This window comes from Euwallacea similis, chromosome 1 (assembly GCF_039881205.1).
Source record: "Euwallacea similis isolate ESF13 chromosome 1, ESF131.1, whole genome shotgun sequence".
Classification (NCBI taxonomy): domain Eukaryota; kingdom Metazoa; phylum Arthropoda; class Insecta; order Coleoptera; family Curculionidae; genus Euwallacea; species Euwallacea similis.
Window position 1 is genome coordinate 1,210,638 of NC_089609.1, and position 24,520 is coordinate 1,235,157.

Below are 24,520 nucleotides of genomic sequence, written 5' to 3' on the forward strand. Positions count from 1 at the left end.
TTTCAAACACTGTTAGAATTTATTTATCCTTTTACATACTCTAATATAACAGAATATAGTCAAATCTTATTGGCTATATTACCTTTCCTATGCTAACAAGAAAACTCTTTAAATGGTACATTTTATAGTACAATATACTCTTAATGAAGATTTATTGGCTTTTCTATGTCATAACAACGAATATAAATTATTATCCATCTCAGGGAAATTTGGAAAGAAATTAGGAAAATCAACCAACCAAGCAGCTTTTCTAATATACACGATATGTCATAAAATTGCCGAATGAGACACTGATATTGCTAATCAAGCTTATGTAAAGAATTAAAGAAACTCAGAAAGCCTTTAGGCGCTCCTAAAAACATATCGAGCAAATCGATATTTCCAGCCCCTTCAGAAGAGCCTAAAGTCAGTTTTTAACAGGATTTACATAAGACTTACACCGTCTCCTCTTACATAAGACTATGTTAATTACAGCATATTAAGTTGACTGAATGATAGGGAGGAACATGAGACGTAAGGTACAAAAGAAAATTTCAAATGGCCTTTACTGGCTTCTATTAAGCCCATTTTCCTCATCAGTCAGTAAAAGCATAAGCTGGTTGATGTCCAGCTCATCACTCAATTTATCCATGTTCGAATCTCCGTAGTAATCGACGGGTATTGTCACTTCTGATGATTTTTTACCCCTAAATTACATTATAAGAATTGATGTATCGATTAATATGGGGATCGTACCTGACCCCGACAAATTTGCCTCGGAACTCATAGGGATACTTTTTTCCTCTCATCCCGAAGAAGCCTGAGGGCTGTTTCTTGCCACGCATCCCGAAGAAGCCGGAGGGAGCTCTTTTGTCGTTTTCGTAGTAGCTTTGAGGGTCTTCAAAGTCCTTTTTGCCTAAACAAACATATAATCAATGAGATTTACTAAGAGGCGTGCAAACGCACACCTCTCATCCCTACGAATCCCATGGGGGCCCTCTTTGAATCCCCTTGAGCGTCGTTGGCCCCTATCCAAAATTTCTTGCCTCTCATCCCGAAAAATCCCATTTGCGCCCTTTTCAGAGGGTCATCTAGAATTATTACATTATTTCTTCGTCAGCAGTTTATAAAACCAGTTTTATATATGAGCCCACCATAAATTAACCCACTTCTGTCTTCCGAAGCGTCTTTTTTCCCCCTCATTCCCACAAATCCCATGGGAGCCCTTTTATACAGTTCCTCTGGGTACTGCGCATAAGTCCATGGTTTCTTCCCGCGCATTCCAAAGAATCCTGACGGGGCCCGTTTGGCCAAAACGTAGTTCAATGGGGATGAAGTTTGGGTCTCAGTTTCCAACAGCGTATACTCTGTTTGCTGCTGATTTTGTCAGTTTCATTTGTGAGGGATGCTAAATTTTAGTTTTACCTGTTGAATGGAATTGCTGCTTTCGACGTCTTCAGCGTAAGCATCGTCTGGTATTGATTTCTTTCCTCTGACTCCGGTGAAGCCTGAAGGGACTCGTTTGTGATGCTGATCGTCGGCTTTGGAGCATGTTGAGAGCAATAAGGTGAGAGATATGAGGGAGCGGAAGTGGTGGAGGCATTTCATTTTTGTAGGTGCAGGAGTCTGGAATAAAAATGGAGAATGTAAAAGAGAAATGCACCGATTTGTTGAGAAAATATTTATTTTAATTCCGCACCGTCATATAATAATACTGAAAAAATTAGAACGTTTTTTATTCGTATGTAAAAACACATGAAATTGCTTCGATAGTTTCCATTCACCATAATTTCAAGAAAATAGAAAATAGAAAATATAATGGATTTCCTCCTACATAGCCAAATTTACCTTGAGGATGTTTTATTTCATGTATTTCCACGTACATTTTAAATCTGAGGCTAATAATTTCAAGAGCTTTTCTGGAAATCAATCTTCGCAAGAAGTTCGAAACAATAAACAACACTCTTCGCCTTTCATGACGTGCCTACCAACTTGCAAAAATACCTGCCTTCTTTCTTCCACAAAAAGCAGCATTCAGCAAGCAATTACAATAATAATTCCGTAAATTTTCACGGATTACATTAAGATTTCTCCGAGCATTTTCCCATTTTATGTGAACCCCGGTTGCTCTGTCAAGTGCCAAAGTCATTAATCTCCCCTAAATAAGGGTAATTTTTACACGTTACGAGTGTTTAGCTCTTTTTCGCGGACCCTTTGCACCTGTTGAATTCACATTGGAAGTTCAAATAGAACTTTCAAAGATAATTATTATTTCTACCAACGCAAAACTCTATTACGGCGGTACAAAAGTCCAATATCTGCGGGCGCAGAATGGCCCTTTTTAAAGCCGTTTTGTTTTGTCAAGTCCTATTTCGCCGCACGGCTAGACGAGGCCCTTTATACAACAGTAAATCTATCTCCCTGAGGGCTGGCAGTGTGCCCTAGAGTGTCGCAACAGGTATTTTCTATTAGAGGACATTTCTCTTTTAGAGATTGAAAATGACTTTCCTAGAAGCTTTGTCATTTCTAGGCGATTGTGAGTCGACGGCATAATAGTGTTAATATAGTAGCTGGACTGGAGAAGCTTTTTGTGTTGCTGAAAAATGTTCCGAACTTGACAGGGGAAGAAACTACGTGGAGAAGGAAATTGTCATTCGTTATATTGTCAAGAAAATTTCGTTGTTATTACTTTGTTAATGGGAAAACGTACAACAGTTTTGTTTGTGGTTTTGTTCCAAAAATTCTTCTCCTGTGCACCCACTGGTCCAAATCCAAAGAGTTAATGAAATCGGAAACCCTGTACTTTTTAATCCACTCTAAACCATTAAGCGGTTTTGTACCGACTGAACTTTGTTGTAGATAAACATTTATTTAATATAGGCATTTTGGCCTTTTAACTGATTGAAACTCTATGCCTCTAAACCAATTAAAAGGTTACAGCTGTCCGCAACACATTGGCACTCTTCCCATTACCCGCTCTAATTGCAAATAAAATCATTATTAAAATCATTTCGGTTTATGTATATGTGGATAGAAAATTGGGCCAATTTCTTCTCCTAAATTGCGCGGGTTTAGAGGGAAACGCCGCTGCTCCTCGAGACAGGAAAACCGCTAATTTGCCGTTTCTAATTAATATACACCAAAACTATTAAGACGTCTTACAACTGGCTTAACTGACCTCTCTTTGGACCCAGGATCCCCTGCAGAAATCCCTTCTCTGATAATTATTAATTATATTGTTTTGTTTCTCTAAACCGCAGAGGAGCTTTATGTTTCAGTAATTACTGGAACCTATTTAAAGTGTTAATAACTCTGAAAGCGATAAAGTGGAAGCGGTAGTTTAGGGCACATCGGGAAATTTGCAAGGCACACATAGATTTACTGATAATATGGTGAACGAATTTTAGTATGATTTCTTTTAATTTGTTATAAGTCTGTTTTATAATTTTTTCATGGCGAATTGTAGTTGAAAGTAGTCAAATTATTCGCCCGTCATTTAATCAAGAAATTCAATTTCACTATATTTTCAATTTATTAGAGGCAGAGTTAAAAGCAAAAAATAAATGATCAAATAATCGAAATTTAAATAGACATCTATATTTATGTTGTCAACAGTTACAATAAAGTGGAGTGCTTAAGAAATCACTCACGGATACATTTTCTGTCTGATAAACCGCCTCTCGTAAACTAAATTGTATTAATTTCATAAGTAACAGAATGGTAGATGTCCTACTTGACGTTATCCCCTTCCAATTGCAATGCCTTTTCCATAATTAATCTTTGCAGCCTTAAGGGTGAGTTGTCGCTCGCCAATGTCAAGGAGACGCACGTACGGACACAAAATCCTTGCAACAATGTCTTAGTGATTAGTAGTGCAATAATGAGTAGCTTTGTCACAAATACGGCGTTGTTTGTTATTCATGGAACGCACCTCTTTCGGGCATCGCGTGGAGTGAATTATGTAGATAAGAGTGTTTTCTTTACCACCACATGTATCGACAAGAGATTGATTATTCATGTAAAATTACGCGGTTTAGATGGCCGCATTATATCCCAGAATTTAGTCAATAACGTGCAATATCCAATTCCAGCAGTGTTATTAAGCTTCGTACATCCATCTCATCTCGATTAATCTCTGATCTTGTCAATAACGTGTTACCTATTCAAAATTAAGCCACCGACAAATACGTAGGTACTATATCGAGAACATTGACGGCGCCGGAACAAATTTCCTGATAATTGTTAATTACCGCCCTAACTGTTTTGTGGGGAGAAACTTCAGTGTATGAGTTTCGTTCAATTAGTTCCTATTCAAGTCTCTCAATCTTGATATAATGGTGAATGACAAAATTTGTTCAAATCTCTTTTAGAATAAATGAGTATTTTGTTGATTTGTGGAGAATAAAATGGTGGGAAGTTCCTGAGAGACTCGCAATGACATAAATTTCAAAAGTCTTTTAATTGGAAAAAAACGAAGGTGTAGAAGCTCTTTCATAAATTAAAACTTTAAATTAAATCAAAACTTTCGTCTCATAAACCGTAAACAATAGCGTGTATTGGCTATTGACGAGTTTCAGACAGCTTCTTGAACTTTTCTAATTGCTTTTATGATAATTATTCTGCCTAGAAGTTTAACGTGTATATCGAAAAATCGAATTAAGTAGGCGTAGCCAACAGCAGTCAAATCTAATCTATCATACAGCTAGTAGGCACTTTGCATATACGGTAAATTCGCTGCTTAAACACGGTGGTATAATCGGCGTACGTTCGAATTGTTCCCTTATGCAAAACAACCGTATCAATGGCTTACAGGTAATCCGACAAAATTGTGAATGGTAAACGGGGCGACGAAGCGAAATTAGCTTAATATCTGACACCAACATTTCACGCATTAATACCATTTTTTACATTTCCCGTTCCATGTTTTCTGTCGGTGGAGCCCGTGGGTCATAAAACAGAAAAATGAACTTATGATAAGAGGCGTTCTGATTAATATAAACAAAATATCTATTCATCTTTCTGTCAAGATTTTACCATTCAAATTCTTGAAGGAATGGTGAAGAAACTTTAATCTATAAATTTGTTAATAATCAAAACGCCGCTGAGTTACAGAATATTTCCAAGTTTATTAATAATAAGGACTTAAAACGCGTGGGACGAATACCGAACTAAATTTGTTGAATAAAGAAAATCCGAAAAGGCAATATTTGACGTTCGTTAGGTCTTGCCACGCCTCAAAGTTTTCAATTTCGTTTCATGTTTGCTAGAAAAGTTACGAATTCAAATTTGTATATTTGTGGTGAATGGTAACTCTGCTCGCTTGTTACGTAATTAACCGGGCTTTCTTGTCATATTTACATTAATTATTTACGGACAGGGCTGCGTTTTTAATAAGCTTTTAGCTAAACACCCGAAACGAGGATAATAAAGAGAAAGAGGTTGGAATTTCTCTTTAGATTCAAAGCAATTTGACCGGTCATTATACATGCGCGGCCTGCAGCTAAGCAGAGGAATTCGGAGATGCAGAGAATTTTCCCTTTTGGAATAATCAAAAGGTTTTGATGCAAAATATTCATGTCAAAGCTACGAATATTGTCTCGTTAGTAACATGTGTATTAATAATAAAAACATCGCAGGAATATATTAATTTATCAGATTTCCAAATAATTGTAAACCTCTATAAATTTCGCCCTACGCAAATTAATTTTATAACGTGAGCATTGTCCCAATTAACGGCAAATTGTTGAACTTCACATGGTAATACAGAGCGATCATTTAAATTTCATATCTGTTAAGCTATGGAATTTGTAGAATAAAAGAACGTATGCCGATTATCGTTTGTGTATATTTGGTTACCTGAGTAACCTTTTGCTAATTTTTCATGCCAAAACGCTTCTTCTAGAGACATTTAGCCAATCATTATTTATTAGTTTGATTATTTACCATTCGGCCTTTGCATTTTTTAGTTTTCCTTCCTCTGTTATTTTATTAATTTTATCCGTTGTATAAAAAATTAGTCTTTTTTAAGACCCCAGTATGGTTTGTTTAAATTCGGTTTCCTGTACCTACCGCAAAATGGTGTTCGCGGATGAGCAGAAAACATTTATGATTAAAGCCTATTTTCGTAATGGACATCAAATTAATGGAGAATGGGTTTATGAAGTTCAACCCTGTTTTCGAGAATTTCGTGAAAAATTCCCTAAAGTTGTAACAGATGAACTGAACTTCGCAAATACACTGAAGTATGTTGTAAATTTATTTTGTGAAACCGGCAGCATTCAGAGAAAGTCAGGCAGCAGAAGACCAAAAAAACGAACTCCAGACACTGTAGAAAATGTAACACAGATAATGCATGAAAACCCCGAATACTTCCTTGAGGAAATTGTCACAGCAGATCGATTTATCTTATGGTACATGTCACAGAATTCTCAAAACGGACCTAAATTTGTTTTCCTACAAAATGCAAGTGTCCCAAGAACTTCAGCCTCTGAATTATGAAACGAGGATAACTTATTGCACCTGGTTCAATGAGACAATGAATAACAATTTTTGGATTTATCATTCTTTAATGATGAAGCTTAGCTTCATTTATTGGGATATGCGAACTTTTCATACTTTTCATTTATTGGGATATTTCAAGAATCTTCATTACATCCGCAAAAAATTGGAGTTTGGGTTGCTGTCTCCCGAAGACGTTTAATTGGATCAATTTTCTTCAACGAGTGTTTCAGCAGAGCGTTATCAAAACGTGTTGGACGAATTCATGAATCAACTACACTCAAACGAATTACAACAGTTATTTCCAACGTGATGGAGCAACGGCTCAGGCAGCTCGTACAACCTTAGACTATCTAAGAGAGTATTATGTCAATCGTTTGATAAGTTTACATACAGAGCACATCTACCCATCTCGGTCCCCATATTTTACACCACTGAATTACTTCTTGTTCCCAACTTTAAAAAATAACGTTTTTGGACAATCAGCGCATACAATCGAAGACCTTAAGGAACAGATTAGAGCAGAGTGTACAAATATCACCCCAGAAGTTCTCGACAATGTCTTCGAGAGTATGAACCGTCGGGTAAATTCGAGCATTGAAGTGAATGGACAACATTTTCAGCAATTATTGTGAATTTTTCAAACAATTAGACTTGTATTGTTAAAAAATAGTCTTAATGTTTAATTGAAACCTTCAAAATTAAAAGTAAATAAAGCAGTATAACCTCCTCAATCGGCTCCTTTACAAAAAATGAATTTTAACATCATTTTGGGGCATATGATTAAGCTACGACCTACTTTTTATCTTCTGTTTCTCTTGCATAAAATTCCACCGCTGACTAAACAGGAATTTTAAATGATGACTCGGTACATGAGATGAAGGCAAATATTTTAATTGATGTAATTACCGTCACGACCATCATTAGTAACAATGCATAATGCGTTCTCGAAATACGAATGAAACTAGAACTTCAACGATATATTAAATTGAATTAAAATACAGTAGACACTCGATACCGTGAACAAAATAAAACAACGCACGTTCGCGTTAGCGATTTATTTATGTAATCGGGGGTTAATCGAAATAGAGTGGAAAACAGATTATTGGGTGACAAAAAAGTCTGAAATTTTAGTTTGCTTCGTAGGATTTGTAATTTTTTGCACAAGGGCTGTTTCTCTTAGTCTTTTTTAAAACTATGAGGTCTGCGAAGTCCACACCACTATAGTCTGCCCACTGGATTGCAGTATTTAATGCAGTTATAGCGCTGTCCAGTGACACTTTACTTGACATTTCTTCAAAATTCTCGACTACATGAACTTCACATTCTTCTTGATCGTTTTCACATTCCATTCCAATACATCAGTTTCCTTGAATGTGGCCTACAAATATACATAAATTACGTATGTAATAGCAGATTTAAATTGTAAAGATAAATCCCTTACTTGTGGTGCTAGTGTATTGAGAAGATCACAGGATTTGGAGATTAAGCCTGCCTTATCATCGTCCCATCGACGTTTTAAAACAGAAAGAGGTAATTCATCATCGTCATCCTCGGACATTTCAGTGTTCTCTAAAATATTTCTCCAACATTTTGCAATAATTTGTGAATCGAGTCGATTCCATGCAGCCGTTAAGTTGACAACAGCTTCCTTAATAGTCAAGTTTTCCAATGTATCAGTTATGCTTGAATTACTTGCTATAACATCGGCAAGAAGGCTATTCCTGTAATGTAATTTTGATCCATAGGTTGGATAAGCGGCGTAACGTTAGGTGGAAGAAACATTGTTACTATCTGTCCATCTTCGCTCTTTAATTCTTCTTCGTTTGAATGAGATGGCGCGTTATCTAGCAGAAGTAAGGCTTTTATCGGGAGCCCTTTATTTGACAAAAAACGTGAAACCTGTAAAGGAATACGTAAATTTATGGTACGATTTCAAGAAAAATACACAACAAAATTTACCTGAGGTACAAAGGAATGATGGAACAATTTTTTAAAAATCCACACACAGCAGTCATCCACGCTGTCTTGGAGTGTTCATAATCAAGAGGGCAAGTAAAGTTTTTAAATGACCTTGGATTGGCAGCCTTACCGATAACTAATGGTTTTACTTTATGTCTTCCAGTAGCATTTGTGCAAACTAGTAATGTTATTCGTTGTTTTTCAGTCTTTCAATATTTTGTCCGGTAGAAGTTTCCAGTATAAGCCCGTTTCGTCAGCATTATAAAGTTGATCTAATGTAATTCCAAGTTTCTGCATTTTATTTTTTAACTGCTTTTTGAAAGGGTCAATAAGTTCCGGTTGGGAAGAAAGTTTTTCCCCGGAAATTTTTAAAAACCGAATTCCAAATCTTTTTTTAAACCTCTGTAGCTACCCCTCACTAGCCGTAAATTCCTTATCAGTTTCCTTTATTTCAGAATGTATAGATTTGGCTTTTTGCTTTATTATTTCTCCGCTTACAACAAAATTTTTATTTCGTTGATTTAGAAACCATTTGTATAGCTGTTTTTCCATTTGTGGTAATCCAGACCCTTTAAGTGTTTTTCTTTTACTTCATCCAACATATGTATCTGTTATTACTCTTAAAATGGTTTCTTTTCTTTGCTTTACTTTGCAAATCGTAGATTTAGCTATATTGTATTTTCTGGATAAATTTGAAACACTTGCACCTTTACTTAGCTCCTGAATTACAAGAGGTTTTTCATGGAGAGTTAAACTCTTTGGTTTTTTCAGCGACATTACATATAACAACACGTATTCACTAAACCTTTCGACAACCGTTCAAAAGCAACAGGCAAATGTTGCAATGTAAAAAATGAAACTACAAAGTAAAACTGGGGAAATACCGGGCACGACCCGGGGTCGGGGAACCCCGTATTGAGCGCGACTGCCAGGGAATCCCCAGATATAGTTCCCCCGGTAACGGAAATCATTTGTTCACGTTATACGGTGGTTAATGTGATAGAAAGATGATTTACGTTATCCGGAGGTTTACGTTATCCGATGTTCACAGTATCGAGTGTTTACTGTATCTTCCATCTAATTTTAATAATTTAATAAAAAAATCCCAGACTTAAAAAACAACGTGACAACACTGCTCGAGCCTGCACATCAAGGCTAATAACGCATTTCCTACAGGTTTTCATAGAAACGTTGAGAACAAAAGCTGATCGCGGTGTTGCCATGAAGTGTAGCTTAAAAAAATCTATGAAAAAAGAAATAAGAATGAATTTGAGAGCTTCTACAATAAAGACCTTATAACCAGAGCCATGTTTGCATGATCAAATATGTATTTGCACGTTAAAGTTTGGTTGGAAGCTAATGTGACCTGGAAATGCTCATGCCCTCAATTCTTTTCATTTTCATGTGTGGATGTATATTATTCACATATGAAATCAATGAAATATTCGAAAGCTGGTCATAAAGGTATTTATTTTGAATTAAATTTGATAATGCAATCAATAAAATACATGGCTATGCCGAGAGCTAGGTAAAATAGGACTTTCCGGGAGACAATTGGTATGGAAGATTTTGCAGATTTTATTTACAAATCATGACTTCTTCGCGCTTTTCTAAATTCGCTGAAACTAATTTTCATTAGCTTGTGGATTTAGCATTATCAGAGTTAATACCTGGAAAAACCTTCGTCCTATATACTATCAGCAATTAAGTACTAAATCTGACTAGTGAAGGGAAACAACCATTAGCTATTATTGTTAATAATGAGTTACATGAATAATGAATTAGGATTTTAATGAAATCCATACGGTTGGTTGACTATTATAGATAAAATATTAAACAATCGATTATGTTTTGATACGACGTGTCCTTTTCAAATTAATAGCGAATTTCTTTTTTCCTGAAACAAGGAACTTCCCGTAGCAACGAAATAAACTCTGCAAAAGTTCTAAGAAGTTAACTAAAGAAGTTATCCTGACCTAACCATTATCTAATCCGAACTGACCTGAACTATCCGGAATTGTGTACGTCCCAAATTTAAATATTACTTCTTCCCTGATTTCTTGTAATTTTCCATTACTAGCAACATACGTGATATTTAAGAATTCGCAGTTAAAAATTACCAACACCGTACCTTAGTGACCTCTCTCTGTATACAAAAGTCTTCTTAAAATTACGTCTCAAAGGGCGCTAACATCACACAATGGGAGGAAATGCCTATTTGATACTGCCGATGATTTAATGATTTAAATAAATGCAGGACATCTTGACTCTTTGACATTTAAGCAGCCGATCGATCCAGATACACCTCTTTCGGTTATCGGAGACTAGGTCGTTTAATGCTTCCACAAGAGTGTGAACTATCTCCCATAATTTGTGCGGCACGGGACGCTATTCGTAGTCGAGAATTGCACAGCCATACTTCAAGGAAATCGCTGTTATGGGAGTTTTTCTGTAACGGCGAGTTTTCATCGGGTCACTCTCGAGCTGGACATTCCTCTACGCCCAGTACCCTGTACCGCTCCCCTGGACTCCGTGTGCCTCTTGCATTGCAGCCTTTTCCCGCCCTTGCAGAAAGTTGCCTGTTTTTCGCTCACTTGAGGCTCAACAAGCATTAAATTCCCGTACCGAGACAACTTATTTCGCCAATTCATCACTATTGGATGGAAAAGTTATTGCACTAGCTGCTCCGGCCACGTAGGAGCGAGGACAAAGCGACATACAGGATGAGCCCCCGAGGCCGACCCCAGACCTTTAATGCATGTTAGCATCCTGAGGGAGTTGTCAAAATTAATGACGTTTCCACACTACGTTGAGTGCCTTTCAATGCTGCCGCTAATGTCCGTCCTGAGTTCTGGAACCTTGTAAATCCGTGTTGCCGGGGATAAAAATGTTCATTGCCGGGTTCGTGGGGAAGAACTTATTACTCCGCAATCTCTATTAGGGTCGATGAGGTGTAACAGCAGGCCACAAATCACAAGTCGCCCCCGTATAAGTAGAGGGTTGATGTACTGGCCAGCTATATCGTGCTAAGTGGAAACTTTTTTAGACACAAGAATCCATTAGCAAAGAGCTCTTGGAGTTGCATTAACAGCCGGTTTGCGATTGAGGTGAAAATTGAAAAATGAAAAGCGCACTTGATAAATTAAACTTATACCACCGCCAGACAATAAACACGACAATTATCTCCTGAAGCACTTCGGCTAGGGGAAAACAGGAGGCAACACTTCGGAAATTTACATGTTTTCGCCGGTAGGATGCTCGCGAGCAAAGTTAAATTTAATTTAAACGCCGCCTCTTGTAAAAGTATCGGCGAAGGAAACCCCTGGAGGTTATGCTGAATCTTATCTACAAGCATAAATTATGTTTGCTCCACAAAAGAGCGAAACTTATAATTTGCCCTCGCCATGATACTTCATTGAGTTATTACCGCGCGGGTGGCAAATTTTAAAGTCAGTTTCTAGGCGGCCAGAAGCATGCTTGTCCAAGCTAACCCACATTCAGGACGGAATGGCGAATGCGTCGCCCGAGACGTTATCAGCTCGCGGACAAAATTCGACCTAATTAAAGTTCCCATTTTAAAGGCGAATATTCAATCCTTTGTCGATTACTAAAGCAATAAACTTGCGGCGGGATTTAAATGATTTACTATAATCGCCATTTTGGCAAGAGCTTGGGGACAAGAAGTGGTTCGCGTAACTTTTAAACAACTTAAAGTTGGTAGTGTTTGTCTTATAAATCATTTTTAATTTTCCTCGGAAAACTTTTAGCGTCGCTGCTTGAAAAATATGTGCAAAAACAACCGGAAGTCAATAATTGCTCTTTTGGAACTTCCCAGCATCAGTTATTCATTGGCGCAAAAAAAGGAATATAAATTATAGTATTTCCCACCAACCCCTGGCTTCTGGCAAAAACATAAATAATTCAAATAATTGCATTTGAATTTAATATTACTAATAATAAAAGAGCTCTCTGATGCGAGCAGTTATTAGTATGTCCTCGAATCGAACTATGAAACCTGCACTAAAAAGCCATTAATTTCATTACGAATTCATTAGTGCAGCCTTCTTCGACCCCTCAAAATTTATTTCTTTACAGCCACTCTCCATTTCCTCAAAATTCGCTTTAATAGCGCCAAGCATCAGCACTTAGCGTGCCCTCACAAATTCCCTTTTCAACGTAATCTAACGCCCCGTGTTCGGTTAAATGAAGAGGTTTTCAAATGTTTTAACTCCAACGAAAACAGGTCTTTGACATATTATCCTGTAGATTTGCCTTTGCGCGTGTCTTTACCGCATGGACAAATAGGATGCAAACAGTCGCCATGTTGGTTTGAATTATGGGGGAAAAATAGTGACAGTGTGGCACATGTCATGTTGAAGTTGTCAAGATGACATGTGAAAGGCCGAGGCGTAGTTTTGACAAGGCTGCAAGGTAGATGCGTCCTTGCAGGTAGTCATAAGCTGCCCAGGGGCAACTTATTAAAGAAGAAAGAGCGTCGCTAACAGGAAGCTTTTTTGGTTTCGTCCGCCGCCCATTCACTGTTAAATTCTATCTGAATCGTATTCAATTTCCCCGTCAAATTTATGTTTATAAACAGCTCCGCGTAACTGAAAAAGCTTTAATAAAAGCCGTCGACAAAGGGCACATTTGAGGGTCTGGCCTCGAGAAGAACTGGAAATCGCGCGGTTTTGGCGGCGACATTTTACAAAACTCGCCCATTATGTGCGACATATGACGTGAAAATGGCACATGTATATACAGGTCTCGAGAGGAAAAATCCTTATTGTGGGCTTGATTCTTTGGCGCGGGAACAAAAGTACTCGGAAACGGGCTTTATGCTACGAAACTCACCGGGGCAGTAAACGAAAATCTCGCATTCTACTGCTCAGTCCTATATGGAAAAGAAGTTTCGGGATTTTAAACTGTCCGAATTGCGATAAATTCCTTGCCATCGAGTAAAGAGTGCATGCCGCTTTGCAAAGGAAAAATTCCTAATTGAACAATGAAGGCTTACGGCCATAATTATAGATCGAAAATAAATTATACCTCTCTTCCTATGTGTACCTTGGAAAAATAAGGGCGAGAAAGTTTCCTTTTTAAAGTTTCACTGCTGTTTGTTTGATATCTCTCTGACCCTTGATCTAATAATAGTTAAGGGCTTTTATCTGGTTCTTTATAGTGCAAAAACTCGGCTTTACCTTAATGTTTAAAGAGGCTCAAACCGCCCAAACGCTGAAAATGGTGGGGCATAAACAGTCTTTTAGTTTTATCTCACTCTACAGAGTTATTATGCGCAAGGTGCTAGGAATTATGCCAGTTGCAAAGAATACTTATAAAGCCCTTAAACAACCTTTAAAGTACTAAAAGCTACTTCTACTCTACTCTTCTACCTCAAGGACAGCACTTTCAATGAGAGGGAGAGTGCTAATGTTTGTATTGTCTAAGTGCATTTGGAAATGGGATTTGAAGGTAAATTTTTCGTTTACAAACGAAATTGGCAAAAGAATCCCAATCAATCTGCCCAACCTTTCAACCATTTTAAATTTAGCGAAAGTTATACTTAAAGAAAAGTGTGATTGTCAAGATTTTGGAACGCAGTTGTGAGAATTTTTCTATTGCCCGTATATAACGACTGTCAATTGTTACACGCAACTATGTTCGAAAACCTACTTTGAACTCAAAATATTTAGATGTAAATTTTTTTAGTTACCGATTTAACCGTTTTCTTCCAGATGATTAGTGAAGTTAAGTTTGATTTTAGGCATTAATCCACAGGAATCAAGCAAAGGTCGCGCATATGCAACTTTTTTACATTAAATTTTTTAGCTCTTTTTATGTCTGTTTCTTTCTTAACACTGCAAATAAAGGGCGTTGGACCTTGCACGAGCTCATGCATTAAAAACAAGATCAGACCAAACTTTAGTTAACTTTGTCTCGTACGCTTTAAAAAGTCTCTTAAGCCTAAGCGATTTAGCCCTGGCAAGTGAATGATTAATCCAATTACGCCCAAAACGTCGCGAACCTGCCTCATGGAGTAAACAGACTAATTTACGGGTGCTCAGACGGAAAAAACTTGTTTGTTCCTTTGAGGGACTGTCCCGTGCCCTTCATTTTATAATTCACGAAGGCCTTTTCGCAGTTAAAAATTTCATTAGTCCAGTTTGGTTTAGAAATTTTTGGCCTTGCCTTTCGCTCGAATTTTTTCCAGCGTTAGTCGAACGGTTTACCTTCCAACTCCAACTTAGAGAAGGCGTTTTCAGTGCTTCAGCCCATAAGTTTAGTGGAACTTAACACCTTCATTGTTTCGATTTAAATGGGGCAGATGTGCGAAAGCCTTTTAAGATAATTTAGCAATAATCTCGCATTGTTTTGTTCTGTGGGGGTGTTCTGTGGTTAACGTAAACAGCGATTTAATGAAAGATGAAGCGAATATAGAGACGAAACAAACTGAAGTTGGAGCCGAAATTTTGTCTTAAAAGTATTGTTAAAGTGTTCAGGTTTCGCCTATCTCAAGCTGATTTCAGACTAATTGTCAAAACAAGTTTCATTTTCACAAATTTTCTTTTATTTCAACTGAGTTGCTTGTTTCCGATGGCCGATGCAGACATGCTTACCGATGCTATAAACAGCACTTGTAAGGAGTATTGCAACGCAGTTATAACTTTCATAAAATCCGATATTTAAAAAACAATGCTTAAACATGTATAATTTTATTAAAAAAAGGCATTTCATGCATTACTTTCGATGTTCAATAAGATATTTAGCACACTCAATAACGTCATCGCAGATAATAACAATCTAGTAATTTTGACAGCTGGCATGACATGTATCCCTCCAGCATTGCCAAGTTTCATAACATTTTTTTGAATAAAATCATCAAGTTTTAATTCCCGAAATCACATTTCTCCCAGTTGGCATTTGCATTAATCCAATTCAAATTTCCATCAGCGAAAAAAATGAACAAACGATACGTCTTTTTCCGTGCTGCGAAACCTCCGCGGGTCGCTTCGAATTATTTTGCTGCTTTTTTGATCCCTCTAATAATTAAAATGCGAAACAAAGACGAGAGACTGAAAGGCCTAAAATGACTTCTGGTCTTTATTTTTGTCTCGCTGCTTAAAATAGGCGTTTCAATCCGTAAGAGTTTCGTAACGGCGGCGAGCCCCGCGGGGCGAATGTATGTTAGTAGTGAAATTGAATGAGGTCCCCTGACCTGTAAAAGTCACTTTGAGGGGACCTTGTAGCTCAAACGAGGCAAATCGGAGCCTCAATTTTAAGTTTTTGACAAAACAGTCTTTACTTTCCGGGGATGGATGTGCTCAAATATAGTTAATTTAATAAAGGAACAGAATATAAGTGCCAATAGTCGCCATATTAAAATAAATGACAACGTTCATGTGACGTTTCGGTGACAGGGGAGGACTGCTTTAGCCAAGCTGCAAAGTTAGATGCGTCATCGCGATTATCGACTGTGGGAAGACTCACTTTACATGCCCTTTTTTACAATATAATCGTTTTTCATCAGGCCAAGATTCTGTCCTGCGAACAAGAGCCTTCAAAGGTTCTTCGTAGGTTGACTTTTCAGAAGTAAAAATAGCCCTTATCCCTCAACACTCGAAAGACTCTTTAAACTAATTACTATCAGAGTTTCGTAACTTGAAAGGGGGCTCTCGTCTGAAATTCAATTACCTACCCTTGGAGCTGATACAACATACACCTTGCAAATTTACGATTTTTGCGTGACGAGAGGCGGTTTATCTTACGCAGGTAATCGCATGAAAAGCCGCTAATATTGACGGAAATTATCGTTCCCGACTATAAATAAAGGAAACTACAACTTTTTCGTATTGAACGTCATATTAATTACCATTTGCGAAGCTTGTTGCGTGCCGAATGCACAGAGAAAATCATGCGGAAATCGCACATACTATACAAGTTGTATTTGGTGCGAATAACAAAATTAAGGTCAATAGTGAAGAAATGGTGTAGCCAAGGGTGAGATTTGGAAACTACCAATGTAACTGCCCACTTGATGGGGGATTCGGCGTTAAATGCAGCACTTGACTCTCGGAGAAAGTTTTATCAGTTCCGTAAACTTCCGAGAAGTTTCTCTTCGTGGAATAAAAGTTTTACACGATTGTTTCTCTGTAAATAAATTGGAAATAATTGTGTTGGCTCAATCTTAGCTCGTGCTAATCAATTTCAAATAAGAGAGTAAACATGTTTTGGTTTAGGGAACGATTTCGTTTGGCGAGGGGGAATATCCACTTCTGGCCAGAATGGCGAATAACGCAACTCCTGATATATGAAATCCTCAATTATGTTCCTGCCGGCAAAAAAATGATACAAATCTGCGTTCCATTACACAACCAGCTTAATATGTTTCCTCGAACGCACTTGCACCCTCGACGAACAAGCCTCCCCCTTAATGGTCGATATATTTAATAAAGCCCTCATATGAGATAACGACAAAGCAGCCCACATTTCGGCAAAGTGGGCCGCCTTAGGCTAATGCCGTAAAGCAATAGACGTTTTTCGTTTGAAGGAAAATACACTTAAATCTATTTATATTCACCTCTGCACAGGTGAAAATCCCCGATGTTTGCTACATCGCATATCGGCAGGCGAGCACAGGAGATTTATTAAGTTTTCAATACCTGTCTGAAATGGAACTTTATTGTCGGCTCTCAGAATCAAGCAGGATATTAGTCAGTTAAAAATTAACGTTAGTTGTTACGAGAAATCCCGCAGAGCGAAATTCAATCTCCCGATTCATAAAAATGCTAAACAGCCGCTGTTAACAGATCAGATTCCTCATTAAGGTTTAAGAATTCATCTTTTGCACCTTTGCGCAAATTTAAATTTCCTACACCTTAATAGAAAAATCCCCCTTTAACAATTTAACTACCATAAAAGTTAGTACATTTCTAATTACAGCGGTTAATGGCGTTTCTTCTCCAAGTTTATCCCTATGGAAATATAAGGAAGTTATCCTTGAGGCTCAAAGATGAGATAAAGAAGAGCAAATTTGTTTCATCTTTGATAATGTGCAATTCCTCGTTGCGGTTATTTTCTATTTGTTGTCTTTAATTTAAAACGGGGCAATAATTAGAATTCTACAAAGGAAGAGAGGTTTGGGTGATTGTGTATTGAAATACGGGTCGGATTTGAGTTACCACCGGTCTTAAACTTAAACTGAACTAACCTGAGCGGAATTTAAATTTGAAGATAAAGGAAGAGGTAAAAAAGTTGACCTTAACAAAAAGGTAATTCACCATGTTGTCAAGAATAGCTTCAAGAAATTAATTTTAATGTTCTTCAAAATAGTATTTATTCATACTTAGGTGAATTTGATTTCAGCCAGAGTGGAAATTTTAATTTTTCATGCATTAAACATAAATATTTAACATAGGTACTTAGTACGATTTTCTAGACAAATTGGTGAACGTGAATTTCTGAAGACTTGAGCCATTTCGGCACTCGGTACTCGGGGCAGTCATCAGTCCAAGCGCATGACGGATTTATATAAATTTATTTTCTCCACAACATGAGCCAACCTAATCTGAACTAACCCCTTATCAAGAAATATCGGAAAGATCCAAGTTAGCGAAATTTGCATTTTAAATTTAACCTCATATTCCAAATGACATATTTCCCCTTGCGTGTGACGTCACCGAGAGTACCTATGAATACAAATTTTTCGTTCAAATTTTGTAAATCATTAAATACACATTCAGGTGGGCGACAAAGGTTATATGAAGGATGCACAAAGCTTTGCAGCCTTTCCACGCTCCGATTTCACCGGGCGTTTTATTTATATTTTAAAGTGTGATATTTGTTTGATCTTTACCTGAAGGGACACAAGTTTTTACCTCCTCATACCTATGTGGAAAGCCTCCTTGGAAATACGAATGTTTGATTCCACCTAATATAGCTATATGTAGTGGCACAGTATAAAAGCTCTTTTAAGAGCAGTTTGTCGAAATTTGCTCTTCTTAAGTCGTGCAGGTATTTTTAAGGGGCACGAGACTTGACAAACCCGGGAGAAAACGCAGAAAAAGAACGTTTGGAGTGCGGGTTTGCGGGATTTACTTTCGCGTGAGCATTCTCAGCCTGATATTTATGTTCCAGAGAGATTTCCCGGTTGAAATAAGAAACATGCATTCCGGATCAGGGGAAGCACTGGGCGGATCAGGATAAGAACTGGGGAAGTGACACCTACCGAGATTTTATCGCGATAAAGCATAAGTGGATTTCGGGATTTTACACGGGGGCGGGAAGCCCGGGCAGAATTCTTATATCAATGATGTGTCGATTATTAATCAATGCAGGGGCTGTAGAACGCAATGAGACATTAATAGTGAATTTAGATATTCAAAGGTACGCGCATAGCGCTAAATCCCGAATTGATGTAACATCAATTGACAGAGGGTGCGGACCGTTTTGCAGCCCCTGTCGACTGCGAATAAACACTAATTAATTCCAGAATATTTCCAAATCCTCGTTGTTTAGAGCCATTCGCTTTGTGCTTTAATCAGGAGTTGGTTTTAATAGGAAATTGAACGGTAGCGAACAAAGTCAATTATTCGCATATATTGATAAAATATGCCTTATCATAATTACCATGCATTAGGCCATAAACCAGAACGCCAAAGGGAGGCCCTCCCGAAGAATGGGGCCACCGATAAGGCCCCTATTTATCTGCGTACGATTTTGAACATAAGGGGGCTAATGAAATTTACCTCAAGGTGTTTATTAAAGTACCTCGTAAACCCATCTTTCAGCCTCCCTCGCTAGACTCGCCTCACAGGGCCATAGTAATCTTAAGCATTAAAGCTATCCATAATAAGGTTAATCTGTCAATTCGCGTCCTAAAGGAAAACTTAATTCTTGTGGAGGAAGTTTGCAGCAGAAACTGTTCATTTGGAGGCCTGGTTAATTAACAAATTGAAAATTAATTGCTCAAAAAGCGTTTACGGAGATTAATTATTGAGGGAGCCGATTCGGCGCTTTCTGCTGTTGAAGAAAAATTATGATATTTGCGCGACGGAAGTTGTGAAGAAGCATCGCGCAACCGAAATCTCTAATTAACCGGCAAATCTAATTAACAATAATTAAATTGGGCTATTTGAGCACAATTTCTGTATTTACAGTGTTACCACGTTTCACCCTCTCTTTTTTCGAAAATTGCACGTTTTGTAAGTAAACAAGCCCTAGTTTGTATGCATGGTAATTGAGGTGCAAATTTCAATTTGCTCCTCAATTATTAAACATTTTTTGACCAGTAATTGGTGTTTGTTCTCTTGTTTTCCTTCGTACAACGTATTATTACATTGCCAACTGGGTCAATTTACCTAAGCCAAAAAATGCACACGGGCGGACCGCATACAAGCCCAAGCGGGGCGACATTGCCTACTCCCTTGGAAATCTTAATAGGAGCGGTAAAATTAAAACTGAACAACCTAATAAAATGAAACAGGCAATTTCGTCGGCTTAGAGCCGTGTTGCTGTCCGGTTTACTGGCGCAATTAACCGATTTTATGATAAAAGGGGATTTCTGAAGAAATTAGACGTGCCTTTAGATAATTGGGATTTCAGTTTTCAAGAAAAAGCATTTCCTTGGAAAAGGGTGACGAAATTGGACTTTAACGTCTTTCGTCATGAGTCTTTTACTGAAATGAAGTCGCGAAGTGCCAGAGAAATACACAAAAATACAACATTTCAAGGCAACTTTCGCCATCTCGAAGGTTTCTTGACAATTTGGCGGAGGAACATTTAGTTCTCCATAAAGGGTCGCGTGTTGCGTGGGTTAATTATGGCAAATTTAAAGCTCAGAACGTCTTGAATGTTGATTGCATGTTAAAGCTATCGAGGGAAACTTGCGAAAAACCTTTCCTAGTCGGTGACATTTGCGATTATACATTGGCAGAAAGTACACACCAAATGGGATTTTTTTAAATTTGAAGTTATCAGAAAATTTTATTCTTGGTAAAAGTTTGTGGATTCCTGCAAACGCAAAACGCTGTTTCCAAAATGTGTACATCTCATTTCATATGGGTGAAATTCGAAAATTACGAAAATAGCTCGTGAGTAAAGTACCTTTATTTTTAATTTTAAAGGAAACATATATTATGAAAGGTTGTTTAGAATTAAAAGATAAACCCAAGAATGAAGTTTCAACTTTCTATTTAATAAAACACTTTTTCGGGATTTTTTATGATTTACTCCGTATTGAAAATAAAACAAATTTATTTAATATGCCAGTTTCGTATCAGATAGGATTAAAAAATCCAAATAATATTAGTATTATACTATGTTTATATTATTTGTATTTTTAAATCCTATCTGAAATGAAACTGGTACACTAAATAAATTTGGTTTATTTTCTCTACGGGGTAAATCATAAAAATCCCGAAAAAGTATTTTATTGAATAGAAAGTTGAAATTTCGTTCTTGGGCTTATCTTTTAATTTTAAACAACTTTTCATAATACATGTTTCCTCTAAAATTAAAAATAAAGGTACTTTAGTCATGATCCAGAATAAAATTTTTCGACAAATTCAAATTTAAAAAAATCTCATACGGTTCGTACTTTCTGGTGGTCACTGTATACTGACCGACATGTTCCTAGAGTGGCCATCTGTGAATCTCTTTCACAACTTAGCAAAGTTAAACTTCAGTTCCATCTGCCCGTGGAACGATGCGCTCAAAACTCCACTCAAAAAGCAATAACAAGTTTCTTTCAGTTTCAAACCGGACTAAAAACCTTCTTGGAAGGTTCGATACACACGTTAAACGAAATGCCTCATTACACCTAAGAAAATGGAGACGGATGTTCTTCTCACTAACCTGAATCAGAAATGCTATTGGTAGTGCTAAAGCAACAAAAGGAGCTCAGGATTTTTAAGGTTCGGTTCGCTCTCTCGATGTTTGTAAAAGAATCCAATTACGCTTGTATAAACAGAAATCGAGGCTTAAATGCAATGGATCTTATTACTGCTGTATTACTACAGAAAAATCATTGAAATGTCCCACTGTTTTGCACCCCATTAAAACCAACACATTATGCATGCCCTTAGTTAGCAGAAAACCAGAGCCCCGTGCCTATGTTTACTTAATATTATGCACACAAATTAACTTGCAACCAACTAATTATGCGTTCCCCATCGATTTGTGTTATAATAACATTCAGGTGCAACTTATTTCACTGGGCAAATGAAACGTTTTGTTCAACATAGTCACGAGAGATTCGACCAATGTGCTCAACGCACCTAATTTCCCCAAATCAGACACTGACCCTAAACAAATCTCTGGACTCTAATTTTGCTAATGACTCTGGCAAACGTTCCATGCAACCACTGAATCCCAATCACGTCCAAAAGCACCATACCCATCATCAAATTGGACTAACTACATCTCTCAATTTCAGGCAGAAAGGGCAGCAAACGTCCATTAAGGGAGCATCGACAACGCCGTCACGTAAGTCGTACCTACAAGGAAATTAGCCAATTTAATTAGCCAGGCCCCGTTAAGAGACCTGTTTATTTGCTACTCCGAATAGTTCGGTGTAATAAGGGGAGTAACTCGGATTATTAAGTTTCAGAACAAAGTGCACAAAGAGTTGGCAAAGTGGCATGAAGCCGGGTTAAAACTTGAGCAGGATGTTTTTGAAAATCCTGAGTACGTAATGCCAATGACGTCCATTATGCTTTCTGGAAAGAAAGAGATTTTTGGACTTCAATGTAGTAGTGTTGCACAGACAGCGCAAACCATTCATTCACCATTAAATCAAGAAACTCTTATTTAATTTGTGTATAATGGCTCTCCACCATTACGTCAAGGCATTACCTGAATTACATTACAGTCTTATGAGAAAAACCGCGCAAAAATTAACATGGGAACGATAACGTCCCCCTAACAAATCACATCAATTGGCCAATAATTTTCCCACAAATCCACGTCATGTCTTCAATCTCCAATCGGAATATGACGGTTGATCGATGACTTCCCCGAGGGTCCACGCATTAATTCGTTCGACTTGAGGGCCGTTCCTTTTATATCGCAACGATTTTCCTGATAATTCAGAAAATCGAATTAAAGCGAGGAAATATATTTTTATGCGAAGCCCGCGGGAAAGCTCCCAAGACATGCCGTGAGACTTTAACATGTGTTTAAGGCCACTGAATCCTTATGGAATCGACCAGTTTCGAGTAAATCATTTAGGACTAAGCCAAGCAAGACGTGCGGACTGTGTTAATATGAATCGATCACCGCACTTTATTTGTTTCTTGGGATGCTCAGTATTGGTTTTTTATTATAGATTGAGCAGTTATGTAGTAGGTTGCAGTAGTTATTAACGGAGAAATTAAGATGTCTTTATTCCCTTAGGAAAATATTAATCCATAGCATATTCCCTGCTCGTTATAGTAGTCAACTTTAATTAACTACTATCTAGTTATAAATACAAGTTTTGCACGTGCTCGAAAAGGCAATTTTCCGACATTGGGTGTAGAAACTTTGGACATCCCATCATATGGAATTTGCACTTTTTTCCTATATATTTGCTTCTTTATTTTTGGGATTGTAGTTTAAACGTTATCCCTTGAAAAGGGCCGTTTACATCTTCAGAAACGCGTTTCCGAAAGCGATTCTTTTCTACGAGATGTCCGGCCGTGAAAATGCCTGAGAAGCTAAGGAAATTTCACACGAAGCGACACTTTTGAGGAGCTACGAACCATGAAAGTGTCCTCTTTCTTCATTACAAAAGCTTTCAATGTAAAACTCTGACAAAGAAATTTAAAGTTTCAATAGAATTTCAGCAATAATACCCTAAAAAATCTATTTTCATCAATCTGTCAAGAAACCAATGTATTTTTTGACAGAATGGTGAAGGAGTTTTTTTTTCGACAAAACTAATTCTCTTGGGCCAAACTATCATTTCCACGTCTTCCGAATTACATCTCATAAATCACCCTCTATCTAAACAGGTGGCACATTCCGTTCTCGACGTATATACGTAAGATGTTAGCGATTGTTTACAGTAAACGAAGCTTAAGTAGCGATATTTCCTTCCCGCTCTTCAGCTAGAAATAATCGCGATAATCTAAATATTGCAGGGCTTAATCTCTAACGTACAGTGTGTCTCTGCACAATAGGGCATTCGGTGATGAATTGATATGGGTATATTTAGATGAATCGGCAAATATTTCTGGATGCTAGGTGGGTGATGACTTGTATTGTTTTTTATGCTCGTTTGATTTTTAAATGAAAATTAAGCAAAATAATATATGAAATACAAAAGTTACATAATGACTTCCTCAAAAAGTCCAAAGGTAAAATTTTTATTTACTCAAAAATACGATTGCATTACGTATAACATTTCATGAATAATAACGCTCAATAATTTACTTAAAAGGTTTCAAAGTTGTGAACAAATACATATATTCAAAAAAATTGTTAATTATCTGAAAAAATTGATTTTAATGGGCCTAGAACGTAATTTTTAATTAAAAAAAAAACTCAAAAACTTACCTTTTCAAATGTTAAATAACAAACAATTGCCTCAGTGTTCTGCGATGAAAAAAATAAGGCGCGATCAATGTAGTGAAGGAAAAAACCAAAGAACTAACTCGCTGCTACCCCTTTGACACACACACACCGTGTCCCTAAAAAAATGTGTGCTTTTCGCAGGTGAAGCGCCGCTTTACTAACGGAGCGCCAAAGTTTTCCCGGCTTTAAAGTTGCCACTTCCCGCCAATGGCGGCCTGGAAAATCTGCACCGACCAATCGGAAAATTGTTCTCTGACATCGAGTAGGCGAAGAAACGGTTCGTGTAGGACGGATTCGGATTTTCCAGGGGTTTTTGGTGCGGTTTAAGGGCTGTTGATGGCGAGGTGCGATTTCAATTGTTTATTGTTGCAGCGAGTCAGTGGTGAGTGAGTTTTGTAGTCCTAGATGCAGCTTTTCCGTGAAAGCGACATGGATAAGGTACATATATGCATAGATAACGCATAGAATTATGTTAGTAACTCATTCATTGTAGACCAGATTTTTCCAATAATTATACAAACAACCGTGAAAT

At 37.4% G+C, this 24,520-nt stretch overlaps 1 protein-coding gene across 1 annotated transcript; it reads right to left on the reverse strand.

Moving 5' to 3' along the window:
* Tk (Tachykinin) lies at positions 1 to 24,151 on the reverse strand. The gene is made up of 6 exons (XM_066394243.1): positions 23,971 to 24,151; positions 1,405 to 1,605; positions 1,134 to 1,353; positions 948 to 1,070; positions 736 to 895; positions 1 to 686 (listed from the first exon to the last, which is right to left on the reverse strand). The coding sequence occupies exons 2-6, from the start codon at positions 1,585 to 1,587 to the stop codon at positions 545 to 547; spliced, it is 828 nt and encodes a 275-aa protein (XP_066250340.1). The 5' UTR covers positions 1,588 to 1,605; positions 23,971 to 24,151; the 3' UTR covers positions 1 to 544.
* Between the last annotated feature and the right edge of the window lie 369 nt (positions 24,152 to 24,520).

Excerpts from the sequence above, each read along its gene's own strand:
- Tk (XM_066394243.1), bottom strand. The coding sequence starts at position 1,587 with ATGAAATGCCTCCACCACTTCCGCTCCCTCATATCTCTCACCTTATTG. Across the intron at positions 1,354-1,404 it reads GCAGCAATTCCATTCAACAG|CAAACAGAGTATACGCTGTT; the intron begins GTAAAACTAAAA and ends CAAAATCAGCAG. Across the intron at positions 896-947 it reads GGGATTCGTAGGGATGAGAG|GCAAAAAGGACTTTGAAGAC; the intron begins GTGTGCGTTTGC and ends ATGTTTGTTTAG.